Source organism: Crocodylus porosus, unplaced genomic scaffold, assembly GCF_001723895.1.
Source record: "Crocodylus porosus isolate Cpor-Errol unplaced genomic scaffold, CroPor_comp1, whole genome shotgun sequence".
In the NCBI taxonomy this organism is placed as follows: domain Eukaryota; kingdom Metazoa; phylum Chordata; order Crocodylia; family Crocodylidae; genus Crocodylus; species Crocodylus porosus.
In genome coordinates, this window is record NW_017728923.1 from 5,956,111 (window position 1) to 5,978,007 (window position 21,897).

Genomic DNA, 21,897 nt, shown 5'->3' on the forward strand with positions numbered 1-21,897 from the left:
TGGTCACCCCTGATAAACTTATAGGTGGCCATCAGATCACCCCTGAGCTTGTGCTTTTCCAGGCTAAAGAGCCCCATGGCTCTCAGCCTGTTGTCGTAAGGTCTGTTTTCCTGACCTCTGATCATGCGCGTGGCTCTTCTCTGGACTCTCTCAAGCGTCTCCCCATCCTTTTTGAGTTGTGGAGCCCAAAACTGGACGCAGCACTTCAGCTGCGGCCTCCTGAGTACAATGAGATAATGACGTCCCAGGATTTGCTTGAGAAGCATCTATGGATGCAAGCCAGCATTTTGGTCGCTTTAGTAGCTGCAGTATCGCATTGCAGGCTCATGTTCATCTTGTGGTCAATGATGACCCCCAAGTCTCTTTCTTCCTTAGTACTAGCCAGTGTAGCACTGCCAAGTCTATAAGGATGCTGCAAATTTTTCCTCCCAAGGTAGAGAACCTTGCATTTTTTGGTGTTAAACACCATCAGGTTCTTGTCCACCCATTTGCTAAGCCTGTCCAGGTCAGCCTGGATCACCCTTCTGTCTTCTGGTGTGGATGCTTTGCCCCAAAGTTTGATGTTGTTGGCGAACTTAGCCAGTCTGCTTCTGACTCCAATGTCCACATCATTAATGAAGATGTTGAACTATATGGGTCCAAGGACAGAGCCTTGGGGAACCGCACTGGTCACAGGGCACCATGATGATTGACTTCCATCAAGTACTACCCTCTGGATCTGACCACGGAGCCAATTTCCCAGCCAGTGGATCGTGGTGGACCCAAGGCCACAATTGGCCAATTTCACCAAGAGGTGATCATGGGGATACCAGATGGAAGGCTTTTTTGAAGTCAAGATATATGACATCAGTCTTTTCTCCCTTGTCCAGGTGATAGGTCATCTGGTTGTAGAAGGAATTGAGATTGGTCAAGCAAGACCTACCTGCAGCAAGCCCGTGCTGGCTGTCCCTCAGGATGTTGGCGTCGGCCAGTCCATTAAGGATGGCCTCTTTAATAAACTTTTCTAAGATTTTCCTCGGGATAGAAGTCAGACTTACAGGCCTATAGTTTGCCAGATCCACTTTCCTCCCTTTCTTGAAGATAGGGACCACATTGGCCTTCTTCCAGTCTTTAGGCACTACACCAGAAAGCTAGGAGTTTTCAAAGATCTGTGCCAGAGGCTGGGCTATGATGCTCGCCAGCTCCTTCAGTACCTTGGGGTGTAGATTGTCAGTGCCGGCTGATTTGAAGGTATCCAGCCTCTCAAGGTGTTCCTTCACGAGGTCAGCTTTGCTGGAGGAAAGGTGATCTCCCTCACCCAGACCTCCATGTCCTGTAACAGGCGTGGGCGTCCCATGGGACTGATGAAAGACCAACGCAAAGTACCGATTTAATAGGTTGTCTTTTTCCTGGGTGTCAGTTGTCTCATCTGATTCAGCAGGGGTCCCATGTTGCCTTTGCTTTTCCTCCAGCTCCCCACATATCTGAAAAAGGACTTTTTATTGTCCTTGATGCTCAAAGCTAGTTGGAGTTCAGCTGCAGCCTTGGCTTTCCTGGTTCGCTCCCTGCAGGACCAAAGCAGTGCAGAATAATCCTCCTTGGAGGTGAATCCCATCCTCCATCCTTTATAGGCCTTACTTTTTTGCCTCAGGAGGTCTGCTACATCCTTGGAGAGCCAGAAGGGCTGCTTTGCCCTCTTGCTGCCTTTCTGCTGAGATGGTATGGAATTAGCTTGTGCATTGAGGATCACTCCCTTGAGGAGCAGCCCCTCTTCCTGAACTCCCCTCTCCCTGGGGTCGTGGTCCCTTAGGGTCTGACTGACAAGCCTCCTGAGCTTGTCAAAGTCGGCTTTCCTGAAGTCAAGGACTTCCTTGTTGCTGACTGACTTGCCAGCTTTATGGTGGATGGTGAAGGTGATCAGCTCATGGTCACTGTCACCCAGCTTCCCATCAATTACTAGGTCACCGATTAGGTCATCCCCAGTAGCCAGTACCAGGTTGAGCAGTGCTTTACCTCTCATTGGCCCGTAGACTTCTTGAGTCAGGTAGAGGTCATCCATGCACAGTAGGAAGCTTTGCGACCACTCAGATTTTGCTGAGTGATCCTCCCACGAGATGTCTGGGTAATTGAAGTCACCCATGACAACCATGGTCCTGGAGCATGCAGCCTCAACTTAAGACCAGGCGCCTCCAAACCATCCCCCCTAGCTCCTGCCTTTACCTCCAAGTTGTTTATGGAGCTGGAGCTCAGCAAGGCGATGTTTCTTCCCTGCTGTCTGAGCTCGAACTGCTCTCTGAGCTGGGCCCTAAAATGCCACCCTCAGCAGCCACCTGGGAGCAACCTGTCTTTTAAAGTGACAGATACCAAAAAGGGTGTTGTTGCAGGGAGTTTTCACTTCCAACTCAAAAATACACACTGTAGGTACTGCAGCTGCTGGTGTGTGGTAAGTTCCTTATAGGCTGAAATTATTAAAAGTTCCAATATGACACTGGAAGGAGAAACCAAAGAGAGAATCCTGTGAAATGGTATCTTGAACGAAGGATTCCAGCTTAGTTAAACTCCTTTCGTTTTAAAATCTTCATGTAATCTCTCTTTTCTCTTTAGCCTGATGAAAGACTATTTCTTCAAACCACCTATTAACCAGCTGAGCCTGAACTTTCTGGATCGGGATTTGGAGATGGCCTACAGGACCAGCTATCAGGAAGAGGTGGGTTTTTCCTTGAATTGATTTGCTGTGTAGTACTCTTTCCATATAGTTTGTAGGAGCCGAATACCATATTTACTCCAATCCAAGATGAGGATTTTTTTCCCTGTTAATCTGCAGAAGCCATCTGTCACTCCTCTCCACCTACCCCCTTGCAGCTTCTGCCCTGTCTTCCACCCTTCCCTACTGCTCATTGTCAGTCATGGCTCTGGCTCTGTATCTGTCTCCATCCCAGTTATGGAGCACTTGCAAGCTCCAACCTGTGCCCAGCCTTGCAGCAGTGTCCTGGGGCTGGAGCTGCTGCTGCTGTATGGCTGGACAGGTGCCAGAGTTTACACGTGCTCTGTACACAGGAGGGAATGGAGCCAGAGCCAGAGCTGTACCTGACTAAGCAGCAACAGGTTAGGTAGGGGATAGAGCCTGGTGGGGAGACAAGTAGTGAGGGCCACTTGCCCCCCAAGCTGTCTCCACCCATGCTGCCACTTTCCTCACTACAGCAGCGTTGTAATTTAAGCCAAAATCTAATCTAATCCAATAATTAGTTTATATACATGAAATTGTAACAATTTTTTACATTTTCCGTATATAGAATCTAATTACGTGGGAGTTGTCTTAAATTCAAAGTCATCTTGTATTTAGGCAAATACGGTACACTCATTTTCCAAAGTCATTACAATTATCAACTAGAATGCTGGGATTTCAGATACGAGCTGTTTCTTAATGCTGGTGTCTTTCTAAGAAACTACCATCTTATTTTAGTTCACCTAGCTTGATCAGTAATCTAATTTTGAGCCTTGAAGATTGACATTCTGTATTTATCTGGTAAAATTTCAGCTGTTAAATTTATACCTGTAGCAAGTCGTGCTTCAGGGGTGGCCATAACGACCCCTGGTGGCCACACAACCCTTGCCCTGCTCTGGCTGTAGGATAGCCCCTCTTCTTTTTGTCTGCCTGCCACATCTTTATGTAACTATGGATTGCTAGAAAGGGAGGCTGAGTAGGGGTGCTAGAGCGAGCCCTAATTTCTTCTGACCCCTTGGGTCTCAGTCCTACTTCATGCTTGGTCTGCCTGGTCCCCTCAGGGTAATTGTAGCTGTAAAGGTAATTCATGGTCTCCAACCACCCCTACAGCAGTGTCTGTGCATCATAGGTGTCACTATACTGTCACTGAGACAGAGATAAGCTAGGGACCACAAATAACAAATTTTGCAAGCTTTCATTTTCAAAAATTAATGATAGTTAATTTTTTAATTTATTTTCAAAGTTATTTGAATAACTAGTAAGTAGCATTTGCTTCTTACTTCCAACTCAGAACTGGTTAAAGTTTTAACTCTAAATGTAAAATGGAGTATGATATTGTAACAGAGAGCCTCAGGGTCTCTGTTACTTTAGCCTTGTTAAGCCTTAAGGGTTATTCATGGCCTCTGACCTTCCCTACAGCAGTACCCATGCCTTGCAGGTGTCACTGCACAGTCACTCCCTTGTTGGGGCCTCGGTCTTTTCAGTCTCTGCCCCTTTTCTCTGGCTCCAAACTTCCAGCCCTGGCCCAGTGATTTGGGTCCAAAGCTCTCTGCTTCAGCTCTGTTAGTCGTAAGTATCTGGGACCTCCAGCCCCTGTATCTCTTGCTCTGGGAGTCTCTGCCCTTCCTTTGAACGTAAATTTAAAAGTTAACTTTCATTAACTTTTGAAAATGAAAACTTGCAAAATTTGTTCCTTATTCTCTGTCTCACCTAAACTTACACTGAGCTCTGTTTGGAAATTAATTAAACAAAAATGCTATATTGTGACATGTAAAAGTGCAGAAAACTTTAGATTGAGACATTGGTAGTTTATTTTCTGATGTATATACATGTGTATTGATGAAAACTTTGTCATTTACTGCATTTTGTAACTTAATGCTAATATTGCAGCTCTTATTATAGAGTAGTATAGTAGTTTATTTACAGCTTTTGCTAAAACAAAACAAAATTAACAATAAAATCAGATTATTATATAATTTACCATCATATGTAAAAGCACACAATGAGTTTTACACATTCTACCAATTTAAACAAGATTAAAATCAAACATTGTATATGGCGATACAAGAATGAAGTGGTATAAATAGAAAAGTAAAAAATTAAAAGCAGGGAATTCAATTTAATTTTGATATTGTATTCTTTGTGCAAGTAATGCAGACACACCTAGATAGTATAGAACAAGCTGTGAGTCATTGCTAGAGAGGAGCCAAATTTTTTCTTCTTCATTAGCCCAGTACTAAAAAAAATTCCACATTTTGCTCTTATTTCGTCAAAGAATGAGCAAGATCACAAACAGTGATTTCAGTCATCATTCTCATTCTTCCCACATGAACATATCCTGTCAGAATACGGGGTCTGACACCACCTGCCTATTACAACTGCAGATCTCATTAGAGACCATTGCAGTGTAGTGATAGCCTCTCATTTTTGTGCTTTTGTACTTCAGATAGATGTGTCTGTAGGCCAAGAGAGTGCTTCATTAATCTCAAAGCCTCAGCACAGAAATTACATATAAACCAGTATAAGTGATTGGAAACCAGTTCAGATCTGTAATACAACAGAAGTTCAGTACAAGTAAACCACTTTCAAAGTGGCTGAGCCCAGTTTAAAATAAACCTGGATGGATGTAGTATCAAATTTAACTAATTTAGGTTAAATTGGTGTATTAAACTTCTGTCCCAGATCCCCTCCAGATTCAAGTTCACTCACAGTCCCCCCAGTACCCGAGGATGCTTTGTACCTCCCTTGCAAACTGCCTCTCATAGTGGGGTTGGGCTAGCCTTAGCCTAAACTGCCTGCTTCAACTGAGCAGGGAGGCATGCTGTAGCGCCCCCCAGCTTCAGGCCTAGGCTACTGCAGGCCTGTGGCTGCATTTCTGGAATCAAAAATGAATGTGTGTTCACTTGTGTATCCGTTCAATTTATGCAGCTTACACTAATCTGCAAAGATTGAATGATTCAGCCTCAGGCTTTTTGACTGTCTGTACTAAGCCAAAAAGGGGAAGGTCGGAAGAACCTTACTGCATGCATATCTGTCTACATGCTGGTGTCCTTTTTAATTAATTTATATCTTGTTTTACTTACTTTTGTGATCATTGTTATGTATAAACCTTATGTTACAATAAACACAAGAAACAAGAAAAAAAATAAAGCTGTTACATGGAACAACACTGTTAGCAAATATTTGCTGCTGTTTATAAACCATTAGAGTCCTTGAAATTAAAAACAATGTGCATATGGACATAAGTAATAATATTTGCATACACTGTTTACAGTACAGTAACTCTAGCTCTTTCCAGCTGGAAGTAAAAGAAAGAAGGACAAGAACTACATCTTTATATGCAAAAATAATTTTCAAAAATGCTCAGATTGCTAAATTCATGTAGGCATTCATGAATCCTAGAGAAATCATGCATCATGGAAGTAAGATTTTACCTATTTGGATATTAAAATGGGTATGTTATATGTAAATGTCAAAGCAACAAATATGCTTATATCAAAGAATCAGAAGAAAACCTAAACCAGCTTCACACTTCCATGCTTTTATATGCTACACACATTACAGAAAAAGTATTTTATAAAGGTTTTAATTTTATTTTATTTTGAGTTTTTTAGTTCTTTGACCTGTAAACCGAGATGCCTCAATGTGTTCCAACTGTATGGCTAAGTAAGCCACACAAAAATAAAAAATGACCTAGAGTGGTTTATCTGTTTATAAGTCATGAATCTGAGATCTTATACCTCTTGACAAGAGTTATATGAACAAACACATGCAAGAGTTATATCCCCTGCTGTAAGATGCGAGTCTTTCCTTTGCAGTGATATCCCTTGCAGTTTGGAAACACAACACTTTTAAGGCCTTGACTTTTTTTAAATCCAGAAAAGTGGTTTCCTGTTCAGGACTGAGTATGTCCTAACATGGGATGTGAAATTATTGTCACAGTGGATAAACAGCTTTGGAGACATGAAATGGTATTTAGTCCTTAGGGTAAGAACTGAAAGGAGACCACAGCATTATCAAAGTCTATTGCAAATATCTATCTTGTAGAGAAACTGTGTAAAAGTCATGTCAGAAGCTTTCAGTGGCTCTTTAAGTGGGCATTTTAGTACGAGTTAAAAGAGCTTTACCATATATCTGCCATGCAGAGATGTGGGGCAGAAAATTTTCCAGTACTTTATTTTTCCGTGAGAAATTTTCCCTTTCTAAAAATTTATTTTTCATAAAAATCATTGGTAACAATGAATGGATACCAATACAATATTGGGCAAGCTTGGTGGTTTCAAAGTTGTAATTAGTGTTTTTCAGGTGATTATCCCTAGGAAATGTGAGAGAGTATATATATGTTTTAGTGATTTGTAAACAGGAGGGTAAATACACTCACATAATAATTCATACCAAAAAGCAAGTTATGAATTCACAAATTGACTGTGCAGGTCAAATCAAAACCAAAGCACAGCATATCATGCACAGTTCTTTGGGTGTGCTAAAATTAGTGTGTCAGCAGTTTTCAGTGCCTTCATTTTTTTCCTTAAATTTAAACAAACAATGTAAAGGAAGTACATGCTATTGTGTATTGTCTTTACATTTTTATGAGTATTCCAATAAAAATAATTGCTTTCAACATAAAGCTTTGAATTTGTTTGAATATAACATTTCAACCACATTAAGTGTGCTGTATTTCATTTTTTTCTTAATCAAATATTTCAGTTCAAATATGTGTGGCTGTTGGGACATAAAATTAACACAGGGGTATTTTTTTAGTTTTGTTTACTAGATACAAGTCAAATAAACATGCTAAATCAGATCATGTTCTATTTAGGGCATTGGAACATTTTCCAGAAAAGCCACATCTTTGTATTTGCCTCACAGTAACTGCTCTTGCATATACTCTCATTGCACAGTAGGTAGAAGCTAAACTGTGATGACCTACCCCTCTGCCACTCTGGGCTAAACTTCTGCATTTCACAGGATTAACTGGCTAGTACTTCGCTGTGGGCAGCGGCAGCATACAGTACAGCAGCAACAGCTGGAGTTTCACTGCTGCAGGGTGAGAAAGCACCTCGTTGTTTTGGTGTTGAGTGGCCATTTAAAGACCAGTTTTCAGTGGTAGAAAAATAAGTTACATTTTCCCCCCACCCCCGCAGCAGTGGACCTCCAGCTGCTGCTCCTGCCCTGTGCACCACTGCTGCCCTGCCCTCTCCATTGCTGGAGCCAGAGCTGCTGCAGAGAAGGTGCCTGAGGAGGGCTGAAGAAATGGGAGAGTGAGGCACCCCTAGCTCCATTCTGTTATTGCCTCCTTTAGTGTCTGGGACTCACCCACCTATCATTATATTAGTGGCAATTCAGCTTCCGCTTATTGCAGGAGAAGTGTATGATAGTTAGCACAGTGCAGCCAATATGCAGTAAAACTTCCTCCCCTTTTGCCCATTGGTAAGCTGTTCATATGTCCATATCCTAAGAATCCCAAAGGGAGTCAAGTTACGTTTCCTTCTTCATGAATTTTGCCTTTTATCAGATACTGGTCTTTAATGATTTTTCACTAAGAGCTAATAGTAACTGATTTAAAGCTGGTTTAAAATATGTGCTCATTGTTTGCTGATGATGTAGAAAACCTTTGCTCTGTTTTCTGTTTTCATTTTTAAAAGTAAGTAACTTTCCCCAGTGAAAAGGGAAATTTTAAACTAGCAAAACATTTCTAAAACCTGTTGTCAGAATGTGGTTAGTAATTAGATGACATCATCAGGTTTGATCCCATGAGAATTCATTACTAATTTTGAACTCTGGTTTATATTTTATGTTTGTATAACTTGTAAGTAGCATTGTTTCTGGCAATTAAAATGTTGTTCAACTGTTGAATAAATCTGAAAATCCTTTATTTAGGATTGCGCAGTGGTTTTTGTTTAGATTGTCCTCAAACTAGAGAAAAAAATGTTGATTTTGCACCACTAACTTTAAATATTACATCTTCCAGACTGGTACACATTTTAGACAAAGGAAAAAATAAACTACAGTAAAATGATCAAGTCACAACAGAATTTGAATACAACCCATGCATCAAATCTAAATAAAGAATTATTGGATTTATTCAACATTTGAATAAAATTTAAAAGAGGGGTAAACTTTCAACCCCAGACCGGGTATCCTGATCGTTTATAGTTAGAATAAATATTGAGTATTTGCACCAATATTACATGATAAATTGATATAAAAGTACAAGCTTCATATTTGTGGGAGCAGCATCCTATTGCACATTTGTGCACAGTCAACAACTTTGTTCCTTTTCCTGTTACTAATGGTAAGATATTTGCTATGGTGCAGTCATTTATTTTAACATGTCAACAATATATTTTAAAAATAATACTAACCTTTATATGTTTTCCAAGACTTTTGCTTCTTTTCTTGTTTCAGCTGCATACAGCTTTGTGCATGGCCTCAAGGATCTTGTTATAATAGATCTGTTTGGATTACAAAATATTGTACAACAGACCACTACTACAGAAATGGTGCCAGACAGCTGATTGCATTAGGCTGTTAAGAGCATAGAGTGAGCAGCATATGATAAACAAGTTCATTTGTCAGTTCTGCTGACTATAATTGGTGTAGTATTTCTGTAAATCAAAAGGAATTCCTTTGTGGAATCAAATTGTCGGCTCATGGCAGCTTTGAAAACAAGCTACTTTGTGTTTAAACCTGATTTGTTTGCTTCAGAATCTAAGTTGACCTTGAAGGTGGTGAAGCTTCAAAAGAAAATAGAACTATACATTCTGTTCATTCCACCTGGATTCTAGTTTATAGCTTTACAGATGAATAAAGGAAAATGGGGGAGTTCACATCTCTAAGTCATTGTTTTTTAGTTCTAAATATTTTTATATAAACTTTACATGGTTTTTATGCAGGCTTTCTATATTATTAGCACACTAAAAACATTTTGGTGCTCTTTAAAAATATTTCGGCAGACAAGGGTGTAAATTTGATAATGTCTTTTGTTGCATGACTCATCCACTAGAAACTGAACTGAGACCCCAGTTTCTTTCACCATGAACATAAAGTACTTATGTTGAATTGATAAGGAATGAAATTTCTGTATTTCCTCCTCCTTCCATTTGTTTTCAAATGATCTGTTGATCTACAATACAAAAGAATTAAGAACAAAAAGACTTGTTTATATTCTCTCCCCAACCCTTGTATTCCAAATAGGTTATAAGGAATGCACCTGTGAAGACATTTGCCAGTGCTACCTTCAGTTCACTCCTGGATGTGTTCCTCTCCACAACAGTCTTCCTTATACTCTCTATCACTTGCTTCCTGAAACATGGGATGGCCAGTTCCCCTCTCCCACCTGCAGCAGTTGTTGTATTCATCATTGCCATCCTGTTGGAAGTGCTGTCCCTTATCGTCTCAATTAGGTAAAGTGAATGAAAGTCTAAAAAAAATGGCTGATGTCACAGAAAGGTGACAACTGTTTTATTTATAGCTTAGTAACTTCTGATTAAAAAGTAATTCATAAGTTATTATTTATGGAAGACAAAATGTTGTAAATTTTTAAATGAAGGGTTTTTATGTGCTGCTCTTTTGTATTATTATTTACTACAAATGAATCCATACATTGTAAGCCAAGTCTAATAGCCTATGTCCAACCTGAGATAGCCTGAGAGAGAGATCTGAAACTGTCTGTTTCAGCCACCACAAGGATGCCATGGGGATGCCCTATTGCCCTATACTTACATAAGTGATGGGACTGAGGACAAAAATGTAGTAATTTTTAAAATATGAGGGTACTTGATTTTATCAATAGACATGTAAAGGTATATGATGTGTAATAGACACACAAAGAATCCACTCTGCTGAAAAAATTTTCAGTGGTCCTCACAGGGTACATTCCCTAACCTTTCTCCCTAACAGTTTGTAGATAAGTTTTTATTCAGTAAAATCCTTACTTGGATGGCTCTCACAGGTCACAGTATCCAAAGCAGATGACTTGGTGCTTCCTTCCCATGAGTAAAGGGTAATGGAGTTTACATTATATAAAAGACAAATTTTTCATTCTGAATACACTGTGCTTAAATGGCGTTAGTAGCTAGGTACCTTCCCTTGACATTTTTGCTGTGAAAGCCTGCTCTGTGCTTATCCAGGGTCTAACTAAACTGCAGACAAACTTCCTGGGGTCTCTTTCCTTTGTTTTTCTGGAAGAAAATTGAGTGCTCTGAATGAAATGGGAAGCCCTATTTTTCTTTCCCTTTTCTTCAGTTTCAAAGCTTTGTTCTTCCAGGCAAGGTGGTGGGGACAGAGAACTTGATTCACCTTAAGTTTGAATCGGATATCTTTATAGAAAGGACAGGGATTGATGGCTCAATAGTCTGTGTGTCTGATATTTGGAATTGGGTATTGGCAATTCCCATGTTTGGGTGTAGCAATAATTGTCTTGTAGAATAGCTGCCTTATGCTTCATTGCTTTTGTTGGTTACCGGTAGGGACCAAGAAGATTTTTTTTTCTGTTTGTAAATCCTTCTGGTGTACAGTGTTTTATTTGCAGGGCTGTTGGTTGTACCCATGTTGGTCTAAGGTGCTTTGGGTAGATGTGATATCTTTTATTAGACCAGCTAAATAGTTTCAAAAAAGTTCTTTGCAAGCTTATGAGCTCACACACCCTGAATGCCTGAAGAGGGGTGTGTGTGCCCGAAAGCTTGCAAAGAACTTTTCTCCAATTATTTAGTTGGTCTAATAAAAGATATTACATCTACCCAAAGAAACTTGCCTGCCAGTGTTTTATTTTGCCTTCTGAAATACTGGGATGTTGGTCATAGCTAAAGCAGGGGGGTGGAGGTGTCGTGTGTTAACTGTGGCGTGTTGATGCTTCTGCTTCTACTTAGGAAACGCAGAAGTTCTGGCTAGAATGTCTTCCTTTTCTGCTCAGGATCATACTAATTGCCAGAGTTGCATTAGGATGGAATTTTTCATCTAGGTCAGACTGGAATGAACTGTGGAGAGTTTGCTTTCCTCTAATTTGAGGCATAGCTCTTTTTTCCTAGGATCTTCTGAGACTGTATTAATCAATGACTCCCTTATCATTCAGTGGCATTGCATTGTCATTTCCCTCATCTCCCCTGCTTTTGTCTATGATATTATACTGCAATGTTCTTGGTGTTTCCAGTACTGTTCCTTGTATTTGTGAGAGCTTGAAGTGCTGATTTTAGATTCCTTGGGTAAATGATTGCCAGCACATGGTAGGGACTGTGGACTTGATGGCCTGGGAGGTTCTTCCAGTCCTATGTTCCTAAGGGTGGAGTTACATGTTAACACTTAAACCAGACTAAATTATGGAATGCTAGGTGGTGTTGGAGTTAGACAATGCTGTGAGTAGCAGCACATTAAGAGTTAATACCATTTCTTGGCTGCACAACTCTGACTTGTTACTAAAGGGCTGGTGAGCAAGGGTGTGGTTAGGAGGCAGGACACCTGGAATCTATCCATTCTCTGGGTTGTTTGAGTGCTGAGGTGCTGGAGGATTGCAAATTGCTCGTTTCATCTCTGTGGAGCAGACTGAAGTTCTCCTAATATGAGCTACGTAGCACAGCCCAGAGTTAACCTTTGCTAGAAGTGGCATCATTTTGAGATGCTTAGAGGGCACTTAGCACAAGGTAAGAAGCTTTAATATGTGGACACTTGCGTTTTAAGTATCCATACTGTGGTCTAAGTGTAACATGTAACTCCGCCCTAAGAGGCATTAAAGAGAAAAAATGAAACTTGAGCTTTTCTTCCTTAGGGCTATTTCTTATTCCTGATTCCCTCTGATGGCTTAGTCTCTAATGTTTCCCTGAATATACTTTGCATACTGTGCAAATAATACATCCTTTAAGCTAAAGTTCTTCTGATCTCTTTCCTAAAAAGGTCTAGCTATGGATTTAAGTTAAAAAAATGCAAATGATGACTTGTTGCTAGGAAGCTCCACTGTGGGACCCCAACTGTAGGGTAGGGGTCCCACAGTGCACAAGCTCCACTGTAGGACCCCTACTGAATACAGGGTGGCAGCCCACAGTTGGTCCCTGTGAAAAGGCAGAGCTCCTACATACTTCACATTGGTATTCCTGAAATCAGATGGGAGTGTTCACTTGTCCAGAAGCCCAGGGAATATGGGGAAGACAACAGTCCATATGAAATCAGTCCTGAACAGGTGAGGGTACTCTTAGAACATTTGGATGTTTTCAAGTCTGCTGGGCCAGATGACCTGCATCTGAGAGTCCTGAAAGAACTGGCTGAACTCATAACAGGGCCTCTGGCGAAGCTGTCTGAAGAGTTGTAGAATTCGAGGAGTAGTCCTGAATGACTGGAAGAGGTCTAACATGGTACCCACCCATCTTTAAGAAAGGGAGGAGGAACAGCCCTGCAAACTATAGACCAGTCAGTCTGACTTCAGTCCTGGGAAAATCTTAGAAAAAATTGTCAAGGGGCCCTCAACCACAAGCTTGTAACTGGTGGGGTATTAAGAAGCAACCAGCACAGCTTTGTCAAGGGTAGGTCACGCCTAACAAACCTGGTGTCCTTCTCTGACCAGGTAACTAACCAGCTGGACAAGGGACATGAGGTTGACATCATTTACTTAGACTTCAGCAAGGCCTTAAGATATAAATTGAGGAATCAGTGGGTGAGAGACAGGCTGGGTGTGGGGGAGAAGGGGGATGAATGTAGCAGTTAAATAGCGGAGAGGTACCTGGGGAGTCAAATGTCAGGCAGGTTATAATGTGTCATAAATCCAAAGTCTATATTTAGTCCATGATTTTTTATATCCAGGAGGTTGATGAAGTGAAGTTCATAGGCTCATCTCTGAGAACTGTTTTGTAAGTTTCCTTTGAGGATTAGAACTGAGAGATTGGCGAGAGAGTGGTTTTCTTGTGAGAAATGTGCCCCCACTGGTAATTGGGTGTTTTTGTCTGTGAGAGATTTCTGGTGTGCGTTTATTCTGGTGCGCAGTTGTTGTTTAGTCTCACCTACATATTTTCCATCAGGGCATTTGGTGCCTTAGATGAGATATATTATACTCTGGAGGTGAGCAGGGACCAGGTCATCCCCCTCACCAGGATCACCTATGGTCCCAGGGGAGGCGCAGCCAGGCTCAGGGTCAGTGAGGACCTAGTCAGGGAACTTCTGGAGGGACTGGACATGTTCAAATCAGCAGGTCCTGACGACCTCCACCCCAGAGTGCTGAGGGAATTAGCAGAGGTCATTGTGGGACCCCTGGCACAGCTTTACGAGCACTCGTGGTGCTCTGGAGAGGTGCCGGAGGACTAGAAAAGGACCAATATGGTCCCCATTTTCAAAAAAGGAGGACCAAGGAAATTATAGGCCTGTTAGTCTTACCTTGGTCCTGGGGAAGCTCTTTGAGAAAATTATCCAGGTGCACATCTGCGAGGGACAAGCAGGGGAGAGTATGCTTAGGGGCAACCAACATGGGTTCATTAGAGGCAGGTTCTGTCAGACCAACCTGATGCCTTCTACGACCAGGTCACAAAATCCTTGGATGCAGATGTCGCAGTGGACGTAGTCTTTCTGGACTTTAGGAAGGCCTTCAACCCTGTCTCTCACCCCATTCTCATTAGAAAAATTAGGAGATTGTGGTGTCGATGCCTACACAGTCAGATGGGTCGCCAGTTGGCTGGAGGGCTGCACCCAGAGAGTGGTGGTGGTCGGGTCATTTTCAGCCTGGAGGGATGTGGTCCTCGGGCCTGCGCTGTTCAACATCTTCATCAGCAACTTGGACGAAGGGGTGAAAAGCACCTTGTTCAAATTGCGGATGACACTAAGATGTGGGGAGAAGTGGGCAGGCTACAAGGGAGGGACAGGCTGCAATTGGATCTGGACAGGTTACAGGGGTGAGTGGATGAGAGTAAGATGGGATTCAATACTGACAAGTGCAGTGTACTACACCTAGGGAAGAAGAACCAGCAGCATACCTACAGGCTGGGGAACTCCCTTCTTGTCAGCACAGAGGCAGAAAAGGATCTTGGAGTCATTATAGACTCCAAGATGAACATGGGCTGCCAATGTGTGATTAGTCAGGAAGGCTAATCGCACCTTGTCATGCATCCTCAGATGCATCACGAGCAAATCCAAGGAGGTGATCCTCCCCCTCTATGTGACACTGGTCAGACTGCAGCTGGAGTACTGCATCCAGTTCTGGGTGCCGCATTTTAGGAAGGATGTGAACAACATGGAGAGGGTCCAGAGGAGGCCACTGGCATGATCAGGGACAGCAGGGCAGGCCCTATGAGGAGAGGCTTCGAAATCTGAACCTGTTCAGCCTCCACAAGAGAAGGCTGAGAGGGGATCTGGTGACCGTCTCTAAACTGGCCAAGGGAGACCAGCAGGCAGTGGGAAAGTCCCTGTTCCCCCGAGCACTACTGGGAATAACAAGGAATAACGGCCATGAGTTGACTGAGAGTAGATTCAGGCTAGATATCAGGAGGCGCTACTTCACATTCAGGGTGGCTAGGAGATGTGTTGGTAGGTTTTACATTTCTTGTCATAGCATGGTCTGGATCCATTTGGTGTGTTCTGGGCCTGAGGAAGTTTTTTCTTAAATATTTTCTTGGCAGTGGACTTCTTTTTAAAAGTATATTGAAAGTGTTATCTCCAGTTGCAAAAGTACAGTGTGAAGAATGTCCTTCTCCCCCACCATTTGACACCTTACTGCTTTAACTTCCAATAGATGTAATTAGAAGTATAAGAGAGCTTCATGTTTCCAGCTCTGCATTTTATAAAATGTTTCTTGGAAGATGAGTATTGACCAGCTACAGCTTTCAGCATGTAAGGGTTTTGTAAACAGTTGCACAAGAAGACAGTATATACTATATATGAATTCATTCGGTTATGAACTAAGTGTAAATACAGGCATTTTGGTTTTTTTATCTAGTTGTTATTGCAGTGTCCTCTTGTTCTGAATTAAAAGCCAGTATAAATAGGATTCCTAAAGAGAATGCTGTATCTATGAGACACAGTCACCCCCCAGCTGGCAGGCTGCTCTGCCCCAGCTCAACTTGCTGCGTCCTGGCCACATGTGAAGGCATTGTATTATAAAAGATAGGGTTGTATGGGGTTGAATGAAATTAGATTTAATACCAGAATGTGGAACTTTACTATAAATGCTGTTCCAGAAGATCACTGTGAGATAATATGTAAGTATTGCCAAATGTAGAATGTTGTATTCTTCTGGAATTCATTACTATTAATTTTTCAAACATTTGAATATAGAAGTGACTCCATCATGGTGACTAACTGATCAAGTTTACTGTGGGCTGGTTATAATGGCTTCCACAGGGTGACAGTTATCCTAGTATAGAGGTTCAGTAGAAGGCCTTCTGCTTTACCTCATCCCTTCAGGGGTCTGGTAGCAGGCTAGTCTAGAGAAAGCTAGCTGCACAGTGGTATCTACACATAACTTGCATGTTACAAAATCTGTCTCTCTGCCTGCCTATGTTATGGTGGCACAGATGATCACTGGGAATAGGTAGGAGATGTCTCATAACTGCATATGTGGAGTTCCAGTAGCTCTAGTGACGCCTGCAACTGAAATGCAAAAGTTGTCACTTTTCTATTGTGTTGACTGGGATTTCACCAATGGAGGAATAGGCACATAGTGTGGGTATTTGAATTTCATTTCTCCTGGCATTCCACAATTCACCCATATATCAACTCTTGCAGTATCATTCTGTTTCCCTGTGGTTGTCTAAATGACAATTTTTTAGTCATTTAAGTAGTACTTTTATCACGTATGACAGATAGACATTCTGCTCCTGGACACAACCCTGCATTCACAGATGGATGTATATTCATGTACCTTCATGCAAATCCATAGAAACAAAATGGAGGTGGGGTGGAGGTGGGGAGAAAAGCCAGAGATTCAGGGCACTTTTACATGTGCTCCAGGGGTAAGAAGTGACTTTTGGAGCCGCTCTAATTAAAGTGCTGCAATGTCTCATGTATCAGTGTCCCCACGCTACAAAATGGTGGCAGGGACACTTGATCTAAAGCTTGTTCAATAAGCTTTAGTTCAAGTGCCCCCACCATCATTTGAAGCACAGGGGCACTGATTCATGAGATGCGGTAGGCTATTGGAGAGCAGTAATTCCCATGTTCCAGCAGACTCACTTAATCAAGTCTGCTCTGACGCACTGTAATTACAGTGCATCAGAGCAGCCTCCACGCTCATGTACAGGCACCCTCAAATTATAACCCCTTCTCCTTCCAGCGTGTTTGAACCTGCATCTCTCAGACTTCCTGGCCTGGTACTGTAACAGCCATGCTAGCAGGTCATGACCCTTGTCCAGTATTACGCTGACCCTTGTCCAGTATTCTCTTGCAACCCCCCAGGGATCCAATTTCTAATGGAGCACCAAGGAAGCATCTGGATAATGCCTGACCTATGTCTTAGGTGCTGGTACACAGTCACAAGGAACATACGTATAGAACCAGCCTCATGCATGGCCAGTGAGTAGTCGGCACACCCTCGTATGGATCTACACCGCTAGGAAACTAGTAACTGCATGCAAGTGAAAAGAATGCCACTTGAAAAATTATAAGACTGCCACTTAAATGATTATGGTGAAATAGAATGCCACCCTCAGGCTAGGGACAGAAATTACACATAAACTGATATAAGTGATAGGAAGCCAGTTCAAATTTGTAGCATAACAGAAGTTCAGTGCACATAAACTGCTTTCAAAATGGCCAAAACTGGTTTAAGATAAACCTAGATGGATATAGTATCAGCTTTAACTGTTTTAGGTTAAATCGGTTTATTGAACTTCTGTCCCAAATCTCCTCCAAATTCAAGTTAATTCACAGTCCCCCAGAAACCCAGGATGCTTTGTTCCCTTCCCTGCAAACCCCCCATCACAGGGTAGCTAGGCTAGTTGTGGCCCAAGCTGTCTGCTCCAGCTGAGCATGGAAGTGTTCTCTAGTGCACCCCCCACCCCACAAACCATCCCCCCCCGGCTTTTGGCCTGGGCCAGTGCAGGCATGTGGCTGCATTTCTGGAATCAAAAGTCAGTGTCTGTTCACTTACTTACTGGTTCAATCTATGCAGCTTAGACTAACCTGTGAAGATTGAATTGGTTCAGCCTTGTGCTGTTTGACTGTGTGTATTTAGGCTTTAATGTTTGCACTTTGTATGGAAAAGTGATCTTCACATTTAAGTAAGCTTACTGTGGAATCTTCAAGACCTGGACTAAATCTTCTTCCACTTAAGTCTTTGAGGGTACTTTTATACATGCTCTGGGAGCCAGAGCGGGGAGGGGTCATTTTAAGTAAAATGCTGAAATGTCTCATGTATTAGTGTCCCCATGCTTCAAAATGGCATTGGGGGTTCTTGAACTAAAGCTCATTCAATGAGCTTTAGTTAAAGCACTCCTGTCACCATTTTGAAGTGTGGGAATGCTAATACGCAAGATGTGGAGGCTGGCTGGAGCACAGTAATTACCATGCTCCAGCAGACTCAGTTAATCCAGTCTGTTCCGGCATGTTTTAAATATAGTGTTTTAGAGCAGCCCCCAGCACATCTACTGGCAACCTGAGACTTTTACCTGAGCTGTCAGAAGTGATAGAGTTGGGAGTATAATACCCCATTTTCACTGTACATAATCTAGGAATTTTTTTTGCTATCTAAAAAAAATTGGTTGTCAGAATTATTCCATATTAGCTTTTCATAGGTTTTTAGTTGTTTGGTAGGGTTTGTTACTTTTTGCTATTACTTTTTGTTTGAGGGGTTTTTTTGGAGAGGTAGGGGTTGGGTGCTTGGGGATTTTTTTTGTTTTATTTGTACTTAAATGAAAATCTGTTAAGTGGATTTTGTATTTTCCAGTCTGTTTAAAAAGTCTAGTATCTCCCTCTAGTGGGACACTTGTTAAATTACAGTGCATCTCTGTCCCTTCTCTGTTTTTTTTTGTTTTTGTTTTTTTTTGCTATTCAGAACTTTCTATGACGATAGATAGGTTTTCCCATGTAAACAAAAAGGTTTGTATTAAATTGCAGTGTAAGTGCATATAGATCTTCAAGTCCCCGTTATGTTGGAACATACCTTGACCTTTGTCCCGCACTCCTGCCATGCCTTGATGTTTTGGTTTTTGTGGGGAGGTTAGGTAATTCCTTGGGTGAAGATCCATCTGGCTAGGCCACTGGTTTGTCTGCAGGACCACCTCCCTGACATCCTGTCCCTTTCCACTCAGGTTTGTCGTGAAAGATTCTCACCAGTCCTATGTTAAGGTTCCAGCCTGGGCCCCTCTCTCTGGGTTCCTTCCATATTCCTTATACTGTCAGTTAACTCCTCTTTTCTCCCCTTTCACAAAATCACTATCCAGAAGTTATTTCGACTGGTTATTTATAAACATAATGTTATGCACATTCACTCGTGGAGTCCTCAAATTAGTTCACTCATTTTCTTTTAAGTAATCTTATAAATTCATTCCATAATTCCATAACTTAACTCTCTTATGGGTTTCCCATTCACCCCCACGAATTCATTCAAACCTACAAACTAATTTACTTCATGCTTCCTAATCATTCCTATAAACTCATTCATAATTCATAAATGAATTCCCTTCTTGCTTCTTGATCATTTCTCTAAGGTCATTCTCAGCCCCTAAATTAATTTTCTTCCAATCTCTTATCTATTCCTGACACTGCCGTGCCTTTACTGGGTGCCTCAGATACAGATCCCAACTCTGCCAATCCCCGAAATTACCAGACTAGCCCCTTATGAACCCGGCCACCCATTGCATTTATCTCTTTCTGTCAGGTTGGTCAGATCTTTACTTGAGGTTTATCCTGGCTTCTGTGGGACTCATTGGTTCGGCCATCTGCATCTCACATCTCCACACAGGATGTACAACACTATGCCTAAGCCCTACTCTTCCCCTCTCTGGGAGATGCCAAATGCTGATCCGTCTTCTGGCTTTCTGTTCAATTGCCCAGCCAGTCCACTGAGCCAATGAAGGTGGGCTTCTCCAGACACGTGACCCTGTGCCCTAGGAGGCCTGCCCCTTCCCCAGGTTACCCCCAGACCCTTTTCCTCATGCACCTGTGGCTATGTGGTTCTCCTGGGTGCACTCAGGTGAGTTCTTCCCTGGCCAAGCCAGCTTCTCTGGTTCATAGCAAGGGCTTGACTCTAATTCCTGCTACATGGAGTAACACAATAAAAGAGGAAAGAAAAGAAATGGAACCTTGAACCCTTAAAAAAATGTTGTAGTTCCTTCACAAAAACTATAAAAAGAAAGTTCAGAAATTCAAAATTGATTTACAGTAACAAACAACCAGACCACCTAAAGAAAAAGAATAATAATGTTAAATCTATCCAGAGAACTTTAGCTCTGCCAAGCTTTCACCTTTCACTTCCATCATGCCTTTCATTTAAGTCTAAAATATAGTAGAAAAAGACATTTTTGCTTCTGAACGAGCTGAGTAATTCTAAGTGCATGACTGTTATTCTTTGCATATTTCTATGATGCCTACATGTGAAACTTTGTTCTGGTAAGTGACCTAATTTTTGTGAGTAGTCCCCAGTACAGTAACTGCTAATGTGTACACATGACATACCACAGTATCATGTAGGGTACTGCAAAGCTTTGGTAGCTGATTCAATTCAGAGGAGATTCGGCTCGATTTGGTGGCCGAATCTCCAAATCCGAATCGAATCGGGATACCGGTTAAAAGGTCCAAATTGAATCAGAAGCCTCCAAATTGATTCAGAGTTATTCAGATATTTGGAAGGTTTGCAGCAAGGTCTCATGGGCGCACAAAGGGGCTGCCATCCCTACTATTTTCATCCCGCTCGGCCTTAACACAGATAAGTGATATGAGTTTTACTTTCAACAGTTTGAGGTGCACTTTCATAGAAACCCCTGCACCTGTCTCCTTGAAACTTGGCAGGCGTCATGCCTTCAGCTACCACCTCTGCTGTTTTCATCTGAATCTGCAAAGAAAATTACAAAGTTATAGGTATTTTAGTGATTCCCTGTTATAGTCTACGGCCGAATCGCTGAAGCCGAATCGAATCACTGTCCCTCCGAATCAGCTGAATCTGAATCTGAAGTGAATACTTGCTGCTTCATACAGGCCTAGTTTCAGGCACAGATATCAAAGTTGGGTCGAAGGAGCTAGCTTAGTTTCCAGAAGCATTATCCTTGGATTGACTACCATTGCAGAGAAAATTAGCACAGCGCTTTGGGAAAAACACCATACTGATGTACCTTTACTGCTTCTGATACCTAGGCTAGCACCTTAAGACCTAACTTGAATGTCCCTGTATGGCACTGCTTCATGACTTGTAGGCCTATGCTCTGTACCCGTGCTTTGTCTCACTGCATTAGAACTGTGAATAGTTGAAATTCCAGATATTTTTTAAACATTGTTGCAGGCAGTTCTCATATGACAGTCATCTTTAGTGATGATTGATAAGATGTAAAACCGTGTCTCTCTTTCTAGTAATTGGTCGTATTGTTAAGAAAGACAGGAGTAGTTTAATGTAACAATATAAAGACAGATGCACTTTAGTTTAAATTCTGTAATAATACAGAAGAACCTGGATTTTTGTACGGTTAAGGTCCTTAACCCCTTGTGAAGATCAGGGCTTGTGAATTAGCTAGGATATGTGTAGCTGCAGCAAATGGATTTGGACCTTTACCTGCCCTATTTTCTGGGATATTACATATCCCCAAGTAAGACATGCACCTTGTTTTAGGAAGGCAGAATAAAGAAAAAAATATTTTTCCAAGGCCTTCCCTGCTACAGCATGGTCTCGCCATGGTTCAGTGCTCCTGGATGCATGCAGGAGGGGAAGAATACAGTGCTTAGCATCTGTACACATAGCATCACTCATAGGGCTGTGCAAAACTTGGATCCCTGATTCAGTGGCTGAATCTCTGAACCTGAATTGAATCAGAGGACCCTTTAAATCTCTCCAAAACAAATCAGAGCCCTCCAAATCAATTCAGAAAGATTCGGCGATTTGGTCATAGACACAGCTTTAAATGCTTTTTCTACGTACCTCAAGGTACCAGGCAGCTTGTGAATACTGCAATGCTGGGGCACAAGGAGAATCGCACAGAAGTGCGGTGGGCTCCCCAGCGCGCTCAGCAGCAGACCTGGAAGTGGACCAGAAGTACTTCCAGTCCACTTCCAGGTCCACTGGGGAGCCCACGGGGGGG

General features: G+C 42.0%; 1 protein-coding gene across 1 annotated transcript in view; it reads left to right on the top strand.

Annotated features, from left to right (window-relative positions):
* Positions 1 to 21,897, top strand: part of ADCY9 (adenylate cyclase 9) — a 192,217-nt gene that overhangs the window by 142,369 nt on the left and 27,951 nt on the right. Inside the window, exons 5-6 of the mRNA XM_019540007.1 lie at positions 2,584 to 2,686; positions 9,902 to 10,110. Of these exons, the coding sequence (XP_019395552.1) occupies positions 2,584 to 2,686; positions 9,902 to 10,110 (312 nt within the window). The remainder of the gene's footprint in view (positions 1 to 2,583; positions 2,687 to 9,901; positions 10,111 to 21,897) is intronic.